Source organism: Anomaloglossus baeobatrachus, chromosome 7, assembly GCF_048569485.1.
Source record: "Anomaloglossus baeobatrachus isolate aAnoBae1 chromosome 7, aAnoBae1.hap1, whole genome shotgun sequence".
NCBI classification, from domain to species: domain Eukaryota; kingdom Metazoa; phylum Chordata; class Amphibia; order Anura; family Aromobatidae; genus Anomaloglossus; species Anomaloglossus baeobatrachus.
The window spans coordinates 174,058,477-174,078,730 of NC_134359.1; the positions used below are offsets into that span (position 1 = coordinate 174,058,477).

The window sequence follows — 20,254 nt, forward strand, 5'->3', positions numbered from 1 at the left end:
AGTTTTTTATTTGTTACAAAAATTTAAAATGAGCAATAAATATTGTTCACATTCAAAATTGTGTCCCACTTGTTGTTGATTCTTCACCATAATATTAAAATTTTTATCTTTATGTTTGAAGCCTGAAATGTGGGAAAAGGTTGAAAAATTCAAGGGGGCCGAATACTTTCGCAAGGCACTGTAGCTGCGACTAAGCCCTAGATTGGTAATTGCAGGCGTTTATGAGACACCCACCCATAACCAATCTGTAATAAGTGAAAAGAAATAAACAGAAACACTGAAAAAATCGTTTATTTGAAATAAAATACAAAAAGCCACCTCTTTCACCACTTTAATAACCTTACAATCACACCCCTGCAGGTCCAACGTAATCCACACGAGGTCCCACAACGATTCCAGCTCTGCTACATCTGAAGATCACAGCTGTGAACTCTAAAAAATGAATGAGCTGCACGATCAGCAGCCACTTCACTCTAGTGATTCCTGTTCACAGCTGATGGTACCTGTGACCGTAAATAGCCTGAGTGAGGCCACCGCTGAATGCACGGCTCACTCTTTCTCTCTACACTAGACCTATAGACCTGGTCTATGATTGGTTGCAGTCAGATGCTGGGGACGCGTCTGACTGCAACCAATCACAGATGAAAGCAGTGAATATGTAATGAGCGGAGAAGTGGAGGAACCACCGGAGTGTACAGCCACACCGGTGATTCGGTAAATATAGCGTGCCTGCTCCAATCCTCCTATCCCCACCACCATTTTTAAGTGCTGGACAGATACCCTAGATCAATTCCGGGCCTAACCGGGTTTTTTATTAACCCAATTAGACCCACCGATCCAGGGTATCTTCGACTCCACCTGTCACTAGAGTGAAAAACCATAGCAAAAGCGATGAAAAGAATTGACATGTTCTTTTCAGAACGCAGCAAAATGGGAGGTGGTTCACAAAACCGTCAGGAAAAAATCCTGACAGACTTTGCTGGGACTGTAAACAGCAGCGTTTTATTAGCATGGATTTGCATAAAACCATGGCAAATCTGTAGCTAAAAAACGCTGCAAAAAAACGCAAAGTGTGAACATAGTGTAAGAGTATGTTGTTTGTCACCATGACCAGGTAATTTAATGTGACACAACTTTGATTCTCTTTGCCACACATTGTAATAAAATTCAGTTATAGTCAACTGCTGTATTTTGTATATCTGATGTAGCATTTGGCACAGTAATGCATTTGTGTACATACATATTTTTGTATAGTTGTCTGAAAATATTCTTATTCCATTAGTTTTCAGTGGAGTGTGAGTTCCTAAATGAAGAGCTGAAAACCACACAGTTGCCTGTAACGCATGCATTTTCATTTGGTATGTACAAATTCTCATACGTATATGGTACAGGAAAAATATATTTTTGTTCTGCGTTAACCAGTAGATAGGAAAATATTACAAATTGAGAGTTGAAAAACAAAGATTAACTTATTCAAGACAATGTGGTTCACTGAGATTTATTTCTGGACCCAACAACATATATACACTTCTTCATCAAAGATGATGACAAGAAGTACAGCCCCTGACAGAAGTCCTGTCGCTTATCCATGTTATGTAAATAAAAGCTTATAACCTGACTTTAAATTCATCCATTGGTTTCATAAATTACTCTTTTGAAAGCTGAAACCCTCCCAAATTTCTTTTAGGTTATGAAAATAAAGTTGCTGCAAAGCTAAAATATTGATAATTTAATGAACACAAAAAGGTCAGATTTTGGCAAGACAAATGTTTTGTCGCCTTGTCTTATAATGCACCCAATCCTAGTTTTACAGCCTCACCTGTGCTCACTAAATTATCGGTTAATTAGTGGGTGTGCATAAAAAGAAACCCAGCACCCCAGACCTTCACTTGAACTGCAACTTGACCTCTGACAACATGCCAAAATCCACTTTACTACCAAAGCTATCAAGAGGCTGACGACCAGATCCACTGCAGAGGTGGCTGGCACCTTTAATGTGTCTCAGCATCAAGTACAAAGAATTAAAAAAAAGATTTGAAGGGACTGTAGATGTTTTTGACAAGCCCAGGTCCGGCAGACCCCTCAAGACAACTGCTCAGGAGGAACGTTTGTTGGTTAGTTGGTTAGAAAATCCAAAGCCATACCCTCTTCCACTACAGCAGAGCTCCAAAAGGCCTGGTCACCTCAAGTCCCTGTGTCAACTAGAACAGTTTGTAGGATTCTGTCTCGAAATGGCCTCCATGGTCGAATCAGTGCCCAGAAGCCAGCACTAAACAAAAGGCAATTAAAAAACCGTGTGACATTTGCCAAGTTCCACAGCCTACTAAACAGATGGACGCTGGAAAAGTGGCAGAAGGTGTATTTATCTGATGAATCTTCAGTTGAATTACACCACAGCCACCGCAAATACTACAGAAGACCTACTGGAGCTTGTATGGATACAGGAAACAGTTAAGTTTGGTGTTGGAAAAATCCTGGTCTGGGGTTACAGTCAGTATGGGGGTGTGCAAAACATTTGCAACATGGAAGGCAATATCAATAGCCTAAAATATCAGGAAGTATTCGCTACCTCTTACATTCCCAGTCATAAAAGGGGTCAAATTCTGCAGCAGGATGGTGCTCCATCTCATACATCCATCTCTACAACAAAGTTCCTTTTTGCAAAGAAGATTGAGGTGCTCAAGGATTGGCCAGCCCAGTCACCAGACATGAACATCATTGAGCATCTTTGGGGTAGGATGAAAGAGGAAGCTTGAAAGACAAAACCAAAGAATCTAGATGAACTCTGGGAGGCATGTAAGACTGCATTCTTTAGTATTCCTGATGACTTCATCAATAAATTGTATGAATCATTGTTGAACCGCATGGATGCAATCCTTAAAACTCATGGCAGTCACACAAAATATTAAATATGGCTCTAATAGCACCACAACTTCATTGACCAATGTTATGCAACATATCTTTGTATTAGAAGTTAATTATTTGTTTGAATTTCATATTACTTTCTGTGGGTGACAAAACGTTTGTCTTGCCAAAATCTGACCTTTCTGTGTTCATTAAATGATCAATATTCAGCTTTGCAGCAACTTTATTTTCATAACATAAACCAAATTTAGGAGGGTTTCAGCTTTCAAAAGAGTAATTTATGAAGCTAATGGATGAATTTAAAGTCAGGTTATAAGCTTTTATTTACATAACATGGATAAGCGACAGAACTTCTGTCAGGGACTGTAAGCTTTTGAAACTACTCAGGTTTCTACTATGCCTGATGAAGAGACCCAAGTAGTCTCAAGTGCTTGCTACTTGTTACCATCTTTTCAGTTAGCCATTAAAAGTCATAAACTGCTTAATACTCTCATTTTTTTTATATTTTTCCTATGAGTATTTGGTAGCAGCATGAAACACGGATACTTTATGTTTATGGTAGACTTCTCATCAGGTTTTTATACCCCAAACTAATGTTATCTAGATAAAGACACTCTATTGCTCATTCCATCTACAGCTTTAGCTTTGAAATCTGGGTTTACATTTTAAAGATTTATTTTATGTTTAATTGTTCTACAATGGCACGGCACTGCTGCCTCTCTTCCCTATTCCCTGTCTGTCACTAGTCTCCTGATAGTGTGTAACGCCTGCCTGTATCCACAGACTCAGACGGCTGTAATGGACAGGCTAGAGGGAAAAAAATCAATGAAAATCATGTCAGCGCTAAAACCCAATGTTTTAATGGTTCTGCAGCTAATGTTTTGGGCAAAAACCCTTAATTGCCTAGGGAAGGATATATTCATATGTATAATATATAGAAAAATGTATTCCATATATAAAATTTGCACTGAACCACAACAATATATACTTGGATAAAAATATTATTTTATTTTATAAAATAAAATAAAATACTATTTTTATCCAAGTATATATTGTTGTGGTTCAGCGCAAATTTTATATATGGGATACATTTTTCTATATATTATACATATGAATACAGGCTAGAGGGAAGCCACTCACCAAGCAGGACCCCTAGAACCCTGAAATCCTTTAACCCCCTATACAGGGATTTGGAATTACACAGGGCCCAAGGTGATCACTACCTGTGGAAGGTTGCAGTCCGAGAGAGTAGTAGTCAGGCAGGGTCAAACCAGGAATTGCGGAACAGGGACAGAATCGGCAGGCAAGGACATAATCAAAAACAAGCAGAGGTCAAATGCGAATCGGGCAGCAAGGTACAAAAACAGCAGGCAGGAGACGTAGTCAGGAAACAAGCGGTAATCAGCACACGTAATCAAAGGATTGAACAGGAGCCCGAATTTTCAGAACTATCTCTGGCAGAGGTCAGAAGACAGGAGGGGGCATTAAAAAGAATGTGGTGTCTTCCCATAGGCTGTAGCTTAATTATGGTACTTTAGCTGGGAGACACCCGCCACCTACAGTCAGCCCGTGGCACTGCAGATCCCCAGGAAACCCAGACCAGTGCATGAGCGGAGCCTGCGCCCACCGGCGCCGCTGGCATCGACTCCTCTCCCATCACCAGCACTATCCACGTCAGGAACACGGCGTCGTCTGGCGATCGGAGTAGAAGTCGATGGAGCGGACTCCGGTGGTGACGTAACATAGTGGCTCTTCAGTAACCTGCCTCTACAGTCCAATATCTAGTGCAAGTCTGTCAATGACCATGTTTACACAACCCAGTTAAAATGCCAAGTTTTTTGTAGTGTAAAAAATCATATCAAGAAGAATCATTTCAGAACTTTTGCCACCGTAGTGTCACACATAATCCATATACTGTAACTCCATTGAGAAACAAACAAATCATTTTGAGTCAAAAAGTTAAAGTAACAAAGCTAAAATAATGTGGCTACATAGGTGTGAACATCCTTTTATAATCGGGAACTTGGGTGTATTTAGAAATAGCTGATCACATTTAAACTCATGTTACACAGTAGTTAGTACACAATACACAGCTGCATCATTTAAAGTCATTTTAGAAAGTTTACCTGTTCTGGTAGGATTATTCTTAGATTTTCTTAGTTGCATTTTACAGCAGAAGCCATGGTCCATATAACACAGGAAATAGCTCTCATTGTTAAAATTTAACAGTCACGACATGGGTACAAAAATATTTCCAAGGCATTAGATATACCATGAAACACTCTGAAGGTAGTCATCAAGAAGTGGCTTTAATTTGACACAATGGTGACATTACCTAGAACTTAACAGCTTTCAAAGATGTATGAAAATGAGAGTTTTGTACTGTTGCAAATATCCTTTCAGTTTTGTGCTAGAAAGCTAAAGTTGAAGAGCAATTTTGTTTTTTTCAGCATGACAATTACTTTAAATATATTTCCAAATCAACAAAAGAATGGCTTTACCATTAAAATATCAAAGTTTTGGAATGGTTCAGCCAGGATCCAGACCTGAATCCAATTGAAAATCTGTGGGTTAACGGCTTTGGGGTTGTTTTACAGCAGCTGGAATTGGGGATTTAGTGAAGGTGGTGGTAATTATGAACAGTTTCAAATATCTGTCAATTTTTCCTCAAAACTTTCAGGCCTCTTCTACAAAGCTTTAGATTAGGAATTTCACCTTTTAAATTAACAATGACCCTAAGCATGCCTCCAAATCAACAAAAGAATGACTTCACCAGAAGCATATCACAGTTTTTGATTTGCCCAGCCAGAGCCCTGACCTGAATACATTGGAAATCTGTGTGTTGACGTGAACAGGGCTGTACTCAGGAGATATTCTCACAATCGGACAGATTAGAGCGCCCCTGGAAGGAAGAGTGGGCAAAGATTACCAATTTTAGATATGCCATGCTGATCGATTCCTATCCAAAAAGGCAAAATACTGTCATAAATTCAAAGGATATTTCAACAAAGTATTAGTTTAAGAGTGTGCATATTTATACCTGAATAGGATAACTGAAGTGAGCACTAATATATATATATATGAGTGCAAGCCAAAAATACATACTATATATAAGAATAAGGCTGCACATCAAACTTAGATAATGGTATAATGCCTCAAGCATATGGAAAAATATTATAATATACAATGAAAAATGCTACTTGCTAATTTGAACATGTGAATAATGAATTGCATACCTGCTATGAATATTAGGAAAAAGGAGATATTTAGCAATCGCATTGATCAATGTAACTGAGCCCCAAAACCTCGTCAAGGTATATCTCTATATTGGGGTCCCTAGCTCTGTGACCCTAACTGTGTGTCATCTCATTGCAATTAAAAACTGCTATGGGTGGAGAGGGGTAACTAAGGACTTTCTTATATAGGAGATGGAAAAAACATGGCCGAAAGGGGCGGAGCTGTGTTCACATTCAGAAAAAAAAACTACATATAACTGAATAGGATAACTGAAGTGAGCACTAATATATATATATGTGTGCAAGCCAAAAATACATACTATATATATAAGAATAAGGCTGCACATCAAACTTAGATAATGGTATAATGCCTCAAGCATATGGAAAAATATTATAATATACAATGAAAAATGCTACTTGCTAATTTGAACATGTGAATAATGAATTGCATACCTGCTATGAATATTAGGAAAAAGGAGATATTTAGCAATCGCATTGATCAATGTAACTGAGTCCCAAAACCTCGTCAAGGTATATCTCTATATTGGGGTCCCTAGCTCTGTGACCCTAACTGTGTGTCATCTCATTGCAATTAAAAACTGCTATGGGTGGAGAGGGGTAACTAAGGACTTTCTTATATAGGAGATGGAAAAAACATGGCCGAAAGGGGCGGAGCTGTGTTCACATTCAGAAAAAAAACTACATATAACTGAATAGGATAACTGAAGTGAGCACTAATATATATATATGAGTGCAAGCCAAAAATACATACTATATATAAGAATAAGGCTGCACATCAAACTTAGATAATGGTATAATGCCTCAAGCATATGGAAAAATATTATAATATACAATGAAAAATGCTACTTGCTAATTTGAACATGTGAATAATGAATTGCATACCTGCTATGAATATTAGGAAAAATGAGATATTTAGCAATCGCATTGATCAATGTAACTGAGTCCCAAAACCTCGTCAAGGTATATCTCTATATTGGGGTCCCTAGCTCTGTGACCCTAACTGTGTGTCATCTCATTGCAATTAAAAACTGCTATGGGTGGAGAGGGGTAACTAAGGACTTTCTTATATAGGAGATGGAAAAAACATGGCCGAAAGGGGCGGAGCTGTGTTCACATTCAGAAAAAAAACTACATATAACTGAATAGGATAACTGAAGTGAGCACTAATATATATATATATGAGTGCAAGCCAAAAATACATACTATATATAAGAATAAGGCTGCACATCAAACTTAGATAATGGTATAATGCCTCAAGCATATGGAAAAATATTATAATATACAATGAAAAATGCTACTTGCTAATTTGAACATGTGAATAATGAATTGCATACCTGCTATGAATATTAGGAAAAAGGAGATATTTAGCAATCACATTGATCAATGTAACTGAGCCCCAAAACCTTGTCAAGGTATATCTCTATATTGGGGTCCCTAGCTCTGTGACCCTAACTGTGTGTCATCTCATTGCAATTAAAAACTGCTATGGGTGGAGAGGGGTAACTAAGGACTTTCTTATATAGGAGATGGAAAAAACATGGCCGAAAGGGGCGGAGCTGTGTTCACATTCAGAAAAAAAACTACATATAACTGAATAGGATAACTGAAGTGAGCACTAAGCTAGGGACCCCAATATAGAGATATACCTTGACGAGGTTTTGGGGCTCAGTTACATTGATCAATGCGATTGCTAAATATCTCCTTTTTCCTAATATTCATAGCAGGTATGCAATTCATTATTCACATGTTCAAATTAGCAAGTAGCATTTTTCATTGCATATATATACAACCACAATATTTTAGCTCTTTATTTTTCAAAAAGATTTCATTTTATTTTTCAGTTGAATTGTAGAGACAATGCGGGTCATTAAAGGAATAGATGCAACAATTCCAGCACTTTAACCATCTCATCCCAATTGCCAATTGAGTGCTTGCAATTGGGGTAATATAAAGGGTTAATGACAGTGTGATTTGTAAAAAAAAATCAAAGCTGTCATCAAGTCCGAGGCTAGTAATGGGAGACCCCCCCCCCCAGGACACAAAACATAGAGAGAAATCCTTAAAAAAACAAAACAAAAAACCCTCTTTCACCAATGTAATAATCTCTGGTCCGTTGTACTCCACACAAGGTACCATGACAATTCCAGCTTTGCTACCTCAAGAAGCTGCAGTGATGGAAAATGCGACCACTCACTCTAAGGCCTTGTGCCCACAGGGCATTTTCATAGCGTTTTTTCTAGTATTTTTCATTGCTTTTTTAAATCAATAAAAGTAAGGAAAAAGCATCCAAGCAAAGTCTATGACAATTGGGACTTGCTGTGCCCATGTTTCTTCTTTTTCAGTTGCTTTTTTTTTGCTGAAAAAATAAGCAACGTGTCAATTGTTTTAGCATTTTTTCCTGCCTTTTTGCTCAATTGACTTCAATGGAGTATGGGAAAAAAGCATTAAACAACGCATGTGTAATGCCCACGTTGCTTTATATTTTATGCGTTTGGGCGTTTTTGGGGAGGAAAGAAAGCTATGGCTATGTAGATTCCTTTATAGAAGAAATCCACAAAGCCAGGGTCCCCAGCTATTTCCTTATCTCCCATTGTTTACCACGACACCTCTCTGCAGGGACCCCCGCTGATGTCACAAGGTAAAGAGTTCATCCCAGCAGGGGATCTCCAGGAAACCCCCTGGTAATCCTCCTGCATGAATTGTATTCACCTCCTAACATCCCTGGACTTCCCTGCAAAAAGGTGTCGCGGTAAAACACCGCAAGAATACTGAATGTCTGGTACACAGCCTATGCCACATAAATTCAGGGAACCCCCGCTGACGTCAAGGTGAACCCCGAAAAACCCCAGTGATCCTCCTGCATGAACTGTATTCACCTTGTGCCGTGCACCAAGCATTCAGTATTCTTGCGGTGTTTTACCGCGACACCTCTCTGCACGAAGTCCGGGGATGTCGCAAGGTGAATACAGTTCATGCAGGAGGATCACCGGGGTTTCCTGCAGATCTGCCGCTGGGATGAACTCTTCACCTCTCTGCAGACTCATGTCCCATAGGCTCCAGGAACCACCGGTAAGCAGCTGCTGCTGTCACCTGACAGCACAATCTGATTGTTTACGTCCAGCGGTGTAAAGCCTACCGGCTTTTTAACAATCAGATGATGATTCAGATGATGAATCAGCTGATCTTTGCTGGACATAAACGATCAGATGATGCTGTCAGGTGACAGCAGCAGCTGCTTACCGGCGGGTCCTGGAGCCTATGGGATGTGACTCTGGAGTCTGTAAAGGCTTTTAAACAATCAGCTGATGTGTAATCGGATTCAGGTCCTTCAACTTGTCAGGTTCAAAGACCTGAATCCAATATCATCTGATCGGAAGGCAAACCGATCATATGATGTCATCATCTGTTCAGTTTGCCTTCCGATTAGATATTGGATCTGGATTGGACATCGCTAGACTCTCGACCCAGGACTATGGCGGAGGGGGGTTTCTTTAGTTCAATAAAGATGGAATCACTAATTGTGTTGTGTTTTATTTCTAATAAAAATATTTTTCTCTGTGTTGTGTTTTTTTATCTTTACTAGAAATTCATGGTGGCTATGTCTAATACTGGTGTGACACCATGAATTTCAGGCTTAAGGCCAGCTGATAATACACAGCTGGCCCTAACCCCATTATTACCCAGCGAGCCACCCGATACCAGGGCTGCTGGAAGAGTTGGATACAGTGCCAGAAGATGGCACTTCCTATGAGCGCGCCATTTTCTGGGGTGGCTCTGGACTGCAATTCGCAGCTGGGGGTCCCAGAAAGCTTGGGCCACCCTGTACTGTGGATTGCAGTCTCCAGCTGCCTAGATGTACCTGGCTGGACAAATAAATTGGGTGAAGCCCACGTCGTGTTTTTTTTTTATTTTTGAAATTTATGATCAATTAAAAAAAGGGCTTCCCTATATTTTTGGTTCCCAGCTGGGTATTAATAGGCAGCTGGGGGTTGGGGCAGCCCCTACCTGCCTGCTGTATCTGGCTGGCATACAAAAATATGACGACGCCCATGTCGTTTGTTTTTTTTAATGAATTTAAAAAAAAAAAAAAAACCACATAACCCGAAAGGGTTAGAGGTAAAAAAAAATGCGTAGGCTCCTGCTGCATTTTCTATTTTTAGCTAAGGGTATACCAAACAGCTACTGGCTGCTAACCCCTACTGCTTGGTGTTACCTTCACTGGCAATGGAAAATGCAGGGAAGCCCTTTTTTCTTGTTTTTTCTTGCCAAAAAACAAAAAAAAAAATTACATGGGCTTCACCCAATTTTTGTGTCCAGCCAGATGCAACCAGACGGCTAGGGACTGGAATCGGCAGCGCAGAGTGGCCCAAGCTTTCTGCCCCCCCCCCCCCCCCGCTGCGTATTGCAGTCCGCAGCTGCCCCAGAAAATGGTGCTTTCATAGAAGCGCCATCTTCTTGCGCTGTATCCAACTCTTCCAGTGGACCTGGTGCCGGGTTGCACGCTGGGTAATAAGGTTTTTTTTCTTTGTATTTGAATAAGGGGTTAATACCACCTTTGTTTTACCAGCTGTTATTAAGTCCGAGATTCTTAATGTCAGGCCAAGTTTGACCCGACCATTAAGAATCTCCAATAGAGGGTTAAAAAAAGACACCACACAGAAAAAATACTTTATTAGAAATAAATACACAGACACACTTAGGGACTCCATTTTTATTACTTCCTCTCACCCCTCCTCGATCCTGGTCTTCTGTCACCGATCTAGCTCTGCTATTTCAGAGAACACTGGTGAGGAAGAACGCTTCTGCTCCCCATGCTGTCTAATCACTCAATGAGTGAGCAGAGACTGCGGGTTGGTAAGCGGTGACATAACCGCTGCCACCGTTGCCATAGAAACCTAATGAGCGGGTTACTATAGGAACGTTAATCTCCGAGCACCTGATTCCCGATGCCGCTATTCACCTGCATGAGCCGGTGAATAGCGGCGCTGGTAAACGATCTAATAGTTCATCATTTTCCTGTCACTTTTATTCCAAAATGGAGATTGAAAAAAATGGGTTGAACAAGGAAATTACATAACAACACCTTTTTTTCACATCTAACTTTAATGAGCTAAAACAAGCAGTCAATAGTAACAAAAAAAGAATGAAAGGAAGCATGAAAAGCATGAAAAAAAGCAAGAAAAAAGCATGAAAAGAAGCAAGAAAAAAAGCATGAAAGAAGCATGAAAGAAGCATGAAAAGAAGCACAAAAAAACAGCTTTTTTGTGCTGGAAAAAAAAAGCACCATAGGCACATACCTTAATAACTGCAACAATTTTGCACAGCAGACTCCGTGTTTCGTGTTGAGAGCCCCTGATGTGCCTTAACAATTGACACCCATTGACCTGGTGGAATTTTTAGATTTAAAAAACATTCTTTATTGTTTCAATTTTAAAACCTTAGACACATATACATATACATATACAGGTCGGGTCAGCAAATGATCCACCAACTACCATTTAATTATTACTTGTTAGACCATTATTATATTTCTCTGTTGAACACAAATAAATCCAGCAGCAGCACATTTAAAACTACTGTAGTACTTCCAATATTCTTTTGTCTCACTATTAATATTGGAGATCAGAATATTCATTATCTGTCTGGTATTAGATTAGTGTTGCTCCTAATATTATTATAATTTATTTCCGATGTTATTGTTCCTTAATCTCCCAGCAATTTCCAGTTATAATTATTTTATCCCTCTGTGTTTCCTCCATCATATTTTTAATGAATTCATCAGGAGACAATCAAACAGAGCATAGTAGAATAATAAATCATAGTCATACAGACAAGATAGCCCAGAAGTTACAGATTAAATTGTCACTATGTGTGCCCTCACAGATATAATAGCAGGCCAACAATTTACAAATAATATATATAGAGCTGCCTGCCACTATGTGCGTCCCTGCAGATCTACTGGCACATTCACCTTACATCATAAGTGGACTGATATTCCACTCAGAGTATCGCTTTACTATCTCACTGAATTTTCCCACTGTATATTCTATCTAAAGGATTTTTCAAATGATGGACAGCCTGCACAGCTAATCACATCAGGGTGTCAGATATCGCTATTTCGCACACACTGCCTATGTGCGTCCTGCACATCTACTAGCATATTCACCTTAAATCATAAGTGGACTGATATCCACCTCAGAATGTCAGTCCACTTATGACCCCCCCACAAGTGACCCCATTTTGGAAAATAGAGCCCTCTAAGAATTTATATACCTTTGAGTCATCAAAATGAAAAAATACATTTTTACCACAAAAAATTTGCTTTAACCCCACATTTTTCATTTTCACAATGGCAACAGGAAAAAATGTACCATACAATTTGTTATACAATATCTGCTGAGTTTGCCAATACCCTATATGAGGTGGAAAAGCACAGATTGGGTCCATGGCAGGGCTCGGAAGGGAAGGAGCGCTATTTGACCTTTTAAATGCAAAATATGATCGAAAACTACCGTATTTTTCTGACTATAAGACGCACTGGACCATAAGGCGTACCATGATTTTAGAGAAGGAAAATAGGAAAATTAAACCTTTAAGCAAAAAATGGGCCAATGATCTGCTGCTGACACTGTTATCGGGGTAATGTCCCCAAATTATCTACTAAGGTACCCCATCCTGGTAATGATCCTCCTGCCTTGTATATTATCCCCATCCTTGTTTATATGTCCCCTATCCTGGTATAGCCCCCATACTGATAAATACCCCCATCCTGGTATGTGGTCCAATCCTGGTATATGGCCCGCATCCTGTGGCACACATAAAAACAAAAACGTTTATACTCGCCTTTCCTCACTCCACGCAGCATCGCTTGTCTTCCTGTCTGTGCAGCAGCAGCGCCGCTGACCTGTGTGGAGCCGTGTGCACAGCAATGACGTCATCACTGTGGGCATCACTCTCCACACACTTCAGCAGGCAGACAGACAAGAGGACAATGTGATGCTGCAGGAATCTGTGACCGATGAGTATACTTATTCACTGGCCCCCGTGCTGATGATGATGCACTGGGGGCAGTGAATATAGTCACACATTATCACTCCAGGCTGTAGTTGCCAGGGATGATCATGCGGGCTGGCTGCTTAGTAAGCGCGCAACTCCCACCCATCATCCCGCCCACCTGTCAGCGCCACCATCAGCACTGAGAGATGATGGGCATCGGAATGCAGCATGTGAAAAGAAATAATGAACGGGCCCACGTGGTCACGGTAGGCACTGCTACAGCCTGCTCCTGCCTCTGATGACCCGCTCCACCACCACCGCAAACCCTTCACCACAGCCATCGGACTATAAGACGCACTCCCCACTTTCCCTCAAAATTTTGAGGAAAAAAATGTGCCTTATAGTCCAAAAAATACGGTACTTTTGACGCAGGCTACAAAGTGAAGAAGAAAAAAGAAAAGGAGCACCATATTATGCGGGCGTCACACGGGACGATAAATCGTGTGATCGCATAAGCAATCGCACCCGCCCCCATCGTTTGTGCGTCACAGACAATTTGTCGGACTGTAACATTATATCCCCCCAGCCTGTATCATATTGCAATCAGGCTTCAGCTGTAGCTATTGTCCTTGATTTGGGGGGGTTGCATATATATTGTTCTCCTCTGCAGGGGGCTTGCCTAGTACATAATCTCTGGAGACTGTGTCTAGGAACCCTTTTCGAGCTAGTAGCTACAAGTAGCAAATGTTAAGGGGGTGGATCTAAGGAGGGGTGGGAGATTCAGCCCCATGTTTTAGTTTTTAGTTATGCTTTGTTGAGTGAAGGGTGAGGACCTGTGCTAAGGCCAGCTCCTTTTCGCCCGTACATGGATATTGGACTTTGAGGACTTTTGCATTCTCCTTGGCGCCCCCGGACCTATTTCCTTTGTGTGGACTCTAAAGAACCATTTTAATATTGGATGGTTTATGCTCCCTGCCTCATTAAATCTTCTTGGATTGTTCCTTGGCCTGGCGTCCCTTACTGCTCTGTCGCATACCCCATCACAAACTGGTGGCAGCGGCGGGATCAGAGCAGAAAGAATGGAGGACAACGGCCCATTAACATCTGGAATCAGAACCTCAGAGTACAAGAACTGGACTGTGGTGAGCCTACAAACAATGGCCTGTGAATTCGGAGTCGGTTACAAAGGACTCTCTAAGGAGCAACTAATTGAGGCATTGGAAAACGCTTGCCTGCAAGATGGCACCGAGGAACAATTTCCACAGCAAAGGGAGGAAAGACGGGAGGTGGAGGTAAATACCCAAAAAAGTCAATGGATTGTGTGGTATGAGGAGGAGATGGCACTGCTTGGAGATAAGGCCACCATAGAAGATAAGAGGGAGGCTATTCGCGGAGCTAAGGAGAGGGCATTGCTGGAGAGGAGATTTGCTGTGGAAGCAGCTAGAGGCTCCAGACAAACTGTAACCACAGCACCAACTATGAGGGAATTCTCCAGAGTGTCCCGCAAGGACTTTAAGCCATTTAATGAAGCTGCAGGTGACATTGAGGGCTTCTTCCAGGACTTTGAGCATCAGTGCCGATTAATGGAAGTCCCAGAAAGAGAGCGAGTCAGACACCTGGTGGGCCTCTTGGAGGGTGGAGCTGCCGATGCCTATAGAGCTATGGACCCTCAGTGGAATTGTGAGTATGGGGAGATAAAACAGACCATTCTGGAACATTATGCCGTGACCCCAGATACTTATAGGACTCAGTTCCGTACATTAGCCTGTGATGGAGAAGTGTCTTTCAAGATGTTTGCCCACAGACTGAAACAAGTATGCCATCGCTGGCTGGAGGGAGAGGGGGCCTTAACTTGGGAGACCTTCCTCCAGGTCATCCTGAAAGAGCAGTTCTATGCCAGGTGCCCTGCGGAAATCAGAGAATGGGTGCGTGAGAGAAAGCTGTCAACTGTGGAACAAGCTGCCGCTCTAGCTGATGAGGTGCTCACCATCAAGCCTCAATGGAAAAGGCTACTAGTCGGTGACAAAAAAACTACCAGCTCCCCAACACCAGTGGTCCCTTGTCCTTTGGCCTCCAATGTTCACCGTCCCAATAGACTACCAACACATGGCGGACCCCGTGTGAATGTGCCTCCTACTACTCCTGCCTCCTCTTTGGGAGTACAACGTGGAGAAAGACTCATAGAACGCAGATGTTATGGATGTGGGCAGCCTGGTCATCTGCAAGCTCACTGTCCAGGTGTTCAGAGGCAAAACAGTAACAGACCCCCTTTGTCTGTTCATTATCTACAGACACCCTCAACAGGAGAAGAGCTGGATTCATTCCCTGATGATTTGCCAAGTGACTCTGATATGTTGACTTCCCTACCAGGAGTCTATGGGGTGCGAGCCACAGCCACCCGTTCTTCTGATCTTCAGCATAAACATCTACAGGAGGTCATGCTGGATGGCCAAAAAGTTGTTGGCTCTCGTGACACTGGGGCTTTTCTCACCATCGGAGATCCCCGAGTAATTCAACCAGAAGCAATGCAAAAGGGACCAGGAATTGCTATTGGATTGGCTGGAGGTACTCAAAGATACATTCCAAGAGCGAGTGTAACCCTGGATTATGGCTTTGGAGCAAAACAATGCACGATTGGTGTGATGAGCGGCCTTCCTGCAGAAATTCTTCTAGGGAATGATGTGGGGAATCTTCAATGCCACTTTGTCGGCGCGATAACCAGAAGTCAAGCAAAGAGAGCATCAGACGTGGACGTGTTCAACCCATCAATGGAATTGAGGCCACCCGAACTGCATTCAGAGCCGTGAGTGATTCTTCTTGTGGGTCTCATATGAATGTCACTTGGGATAAAGTTCAGTTTAGACAAGAGGTAGAGACTGACCCCACCCTGGCTAGCTTTAGAGCTCGGGCTGAAGTAGGGCAGTTAGGAGAAAATGGGGAAAAAATTATCAGAGAAAATGGACTCCTATATCGAGTTACCAACGCTGACTCCTTAGATAAGCCCTGGACTTATAGCAAACAGCTGATTGTTCCTCAGAAATACAGAATTTCCCTATTACACCTTGCTCATGACATTCCTACTGCTGGCCATCAAGGGAAAACCCGTACCGAGAGACAATTGACTCAAATTTTCTATTGGCCTGGAATTTCTCAAGCAGTGGCGCATTTCTGCCGAACCTGCGACATATGTCAGCGTAGAGGGCGACCCAGAGATCACCCAATGGCACCCTTGCAACCACTCCCTATAATAGAAGAACCCTTTCAAAGAGTAGCTGTCGATATCATTGGACCTCTGGCTAAACCAAGTAAATCTGTAAAGCCGTACATTCTCACTGTTGTGGACTATGCCACCCGATATCCAGAAGCTGTGGAATTGTCAAGTATTTCTGCAGCCAAGGTGGCCGAGGCCCTTGTTACCATTTTCACCCGAGTAGGATTCCCCAGTGAAATCTTATCGGACCAAGGCTCCCAGTTTATGTCAGAGTTGGTGCAGTGTCTGTGGCGCACCTGTGGAGTACGAGCAATTCGAACTACAGCATACCATCCTCAAACCAATGGACTTTGTGAACGGTTTAAACAAACACTGAAAATATGCTAAGGGCCTTCACTGACAGTGATTCCGACTGGGAGAAGTACCTACCCCATCTCCTGTTCGCCTAGCGGAAAGTTCCCCAGGAGTCCACTGGGTTTTCCCCCTTTGAACTACTCTAAAGAAGAAAGGTCAGAGGACCCTTAACTCTGCTAAAGGAATATTGGGAGGGGCAAGTTGAAGATACAGGAACTCCTGTTGTTCCATATTTCCTCAAGCTTCGTGAAACCGTGGCTCAACTTGCTAGTTTGGCTCAGAATCATGTGCGGATGGCTCAAACCAGACAGAAGACATGGTATGACCGCAAAGCACGCTATCGAGAATTTGTAAAGGGACAACAAGTCTTAATGATTGTTCCCCATCGGCAAAATAAACTCCAGACAACATGGGAGGGTCCCTTCCGGGTTCTCAGAAAACTAAACGACACCAATTACCTTCTTGCTCTAGATGATCAGGGTCTAAGACAAAGGACTGTCCATGTGAATATGATTAAGGAGTACCATGACCGGACATCACCTATGATAGCAACCTGTCGGCTGGCTTCAGAAGATGGTCAGGAGGATGATGACCCATTACCTGATCTTGTTGAAGCAGCCAGAGCCCCATCCACTTTGGAACAGGTTCCTCTGAGAGATCACTTAGATTCCTTACAGAAAAAAACAAATGCTGGGAGTGCTCCATCAGAGACAGGCTGCTTTCTCATCCCGACCAGGTCGAACCACAGTAACCCAACATCATGTGGACACTCAGGGCATCCGTCCCATACAACAGGCTCCCTACCGGGTACCAGAATCAGTTAGAAACACCATGCAGCATGAGCTGGAGGAGATGTTACAGCTTGGGGTGATTCAGGCCTCTCATAGTCCTTGGGCCTCTCCTGTTGTGTTAGTACCCAAGAAAGATGGGAGTACTCGATTTTGTGTGGACTACAGACGACTAAATGACCATACCATCAGTGATGCTTACCCAATGCTCCGCATTGATGAACTTCTAGACCGGCTAGCTGGGGCACGATACGTCACCACCTTGGATCTCAGTAAGGGATACTGGCAAATCCCCCTGACGGAGGAAGGTAGAGAAAAGTCGGCTTTTATAACCCCCTTTGGTCTGTATGAATTTCTAAACATGCCTTTCGGAATGAAAAATGCCCCTGCAACCTTTCAGAGAATGGTGGACCAGATCCTCTGGGGATGTGGCGACTTCGCTTGTGCCTACCTGAATGATATCGCCATCTTCAGCCACACATGGGAGGAACATCTGAATCAAGTAGCTGTTGTTCTTGACCGGATTCTCACAGCAGGCCTAACTATTCGACCTGATAAATGCCAATTGGGGATGGGTGAAGTCCAATATCTAGGGCATCGAGTAGGAGGAGGGAAGTTACGTCCTGAACCTGCCAAAATCCAGGCTATTAGAGACTGGCCTGTACCCCAAACCAAGAAACAAGTTATGGCTTTTTTGGGCACTGCCAGTTATTACCGAAAATTTGTTTCTCATTTCAGCAGTGTGGCCAAGCCTATTACTGACCTGACCAAGAAAACAATGCCCCGGCTGGTGATCTGGACTCCAGCCTGTGATGAGGCTTTTAACCGGCTGAAGGACGCTCTGATCTGCGATCCTGTCCTGGCTGCTCCAGACTACAAGATGAGATTCATTGTGCAGACGGACGCCTCTGCTTATGGACTGGGAGCTGTCTTCAGCCAGGTGAATGCAGCCGGGGAGGAGCACCCCATCCCCATTGCCTACCTCAGCAGGAAACTGCTGGACCGAGAAGTGGCCTATGCAACTGTTGAAAAAGAATGTCTGGCTGTAGTATGGGACCTTAGGAAACTACGGCCGTATCTGTATGGACGAGAATTCACTGTGGTTACTGATCACAATCCCCTCACCTGGCTGAACAGAGTCTCTGAGGACAATGGACGATTACTACGATGGAGCCTGGCTCTTCAACCCTATAACTTTACCATACAATATAGAAGGGGCAGCCAACACCAAAATGCAGACGGATTGTCCAGGCAAGAGGAGCCCTGAGTCAGGTCCACCATGTTTACGTGTACTTGACAAGCGACCTGTTGAGGTCACTAGTCCGTACACCAATTGAGGGGGGAAGGGGTTGTAACATTATATCCCCCCAGCCTGTATCATATTGCAATCAGCCGTAGCTATTGTCCTTGATTTGGGGGGGTTGCATATATATTGTTCTCCTCTGCAGGGGGCTTGCCTAGTACATAATCTCTGGAGACTGTGTCTAGGAACCCTTTTCGAGCTAGTAGCTACAAGTAGCAAATGTTAAGGGGGTGGATCTAAGGAGGGGTGGGAGATTCAGCCCCATGTTTTAGTTTTTAGTTATGCTTTGTTGAGTGAAGGGTGAGGACCTGTGCTAAGGCCAGCTCCTTTTCGCCCGTACATGGATATTGGACTTTGAGGACTTTTGCATTCTCCTTGGCGCCCCCGGACCTATTTCCTTTGTGTGGACTCTAAAGAACCATTTTAATATTGGATGGTTTATGCTCCCTGCCTCATTAAATCTTCTTGGATTGTTCCTTGGCCTGGCGTCCCTTACTGCTCTGTCGCATACCCCGTCACACGGACGACCTCGCTGTGGGCGGCGAACATGATCTTCCTGAAGGGGAGGGACGTTCGGCATCACAGCGACGTCATACAGCCGCCGGCCAATAGAAGCAGAGGGGCGGAGAAGAGCGGTACGTAAACATCCCGCCCACCTCCTTCCTTCCGCATTGCCGGTGGGACGCAGGTAAGCTGTGTTAGTTATTCCCGTGGTGTCACACGGAGCGACGTGTGCTGCCACGGGAACGACGAACAACTGAAGCACAGAAGGAGGAACACATTTTTGAAAATGAACGACGTGTCAACGAGTAACGATAAGGTAAGTATTTTTGCTCGTTCACAGTCGTTCCAAGGTATTACATGGTACGATATGTCTGACGATGCTGGATGTGCATCACTAACGACGTGACCCCGACGACATATCGCCCTATATATCGTTCTGTGTGACGCCCGCATTAGAGATGAGATTTAATTAGAATAGTTTTTGGATGTCTTGTCACATTGGCAGAGTCCCTGAGGTGCCAGAACAGCAGACCCCTCCATAGGTGACCCCATTTTGCAAATTCTACCCCTCAGTGAATTCATGTACGGGTGCAGTGCGTATATTGACACTACAAGATTGTCACAAAAATGTATACTCTTGGGCGGTGAAGAAAAAGTAATTACATTTGTACCACTAAAATATTGTTTTAACCCTATATTTCCAATTTTCAAAAGGAGAATACATAAAAAAAATGTTCCATTATATGTAACACAATTTCTCTTGATTGTGGCAGTACCCCACATTTGACTGTAGAGTACTGTTTGGCCACACCACAAGGCTCGGGAGGGAAGCAGCGTCATTTGATTTTTGGAGCATCGATTTTCCTAGAATAGTTTGAGAACTCCATTTGCAGACCCCCTAAGTGCCAGAGAAGCAGATACTCCCTCAAGTGACCAAATTTTGGAAATTACACCTCTTAGGGAGTTCAGCTACGGG

At 42.8% G+C, this 20,254-nt stretch overlaps 1 protein-coding gene across 6 annotated transcripts in view; it reads left to right on the top strand.

Annotated features, from left to right (window-relative positions):
• PGAP1 (post-GPI attachment to proteins inositol deacylase 1) overlaps positions 1–20,254 on the top strand; it is a 1,652,111-nt gene that overhangs the window by 668,374 nt on the left and 963,483 nt on the right. For all 6 annotated transcript variants that reach the window (XM_075317804.1, XM_075317801.1, XM_075317803.1 and 3 more), the window contains one exon: positions 1,283–1,358. In XM_075317804.1, coding sequence (XP_075173919.1) covers positions 1,283–1,358 — 76 coding nt within the window. The remainder of the gene's footprint in view (positions 1–1,282; positions 1,359–20,254) is intronic.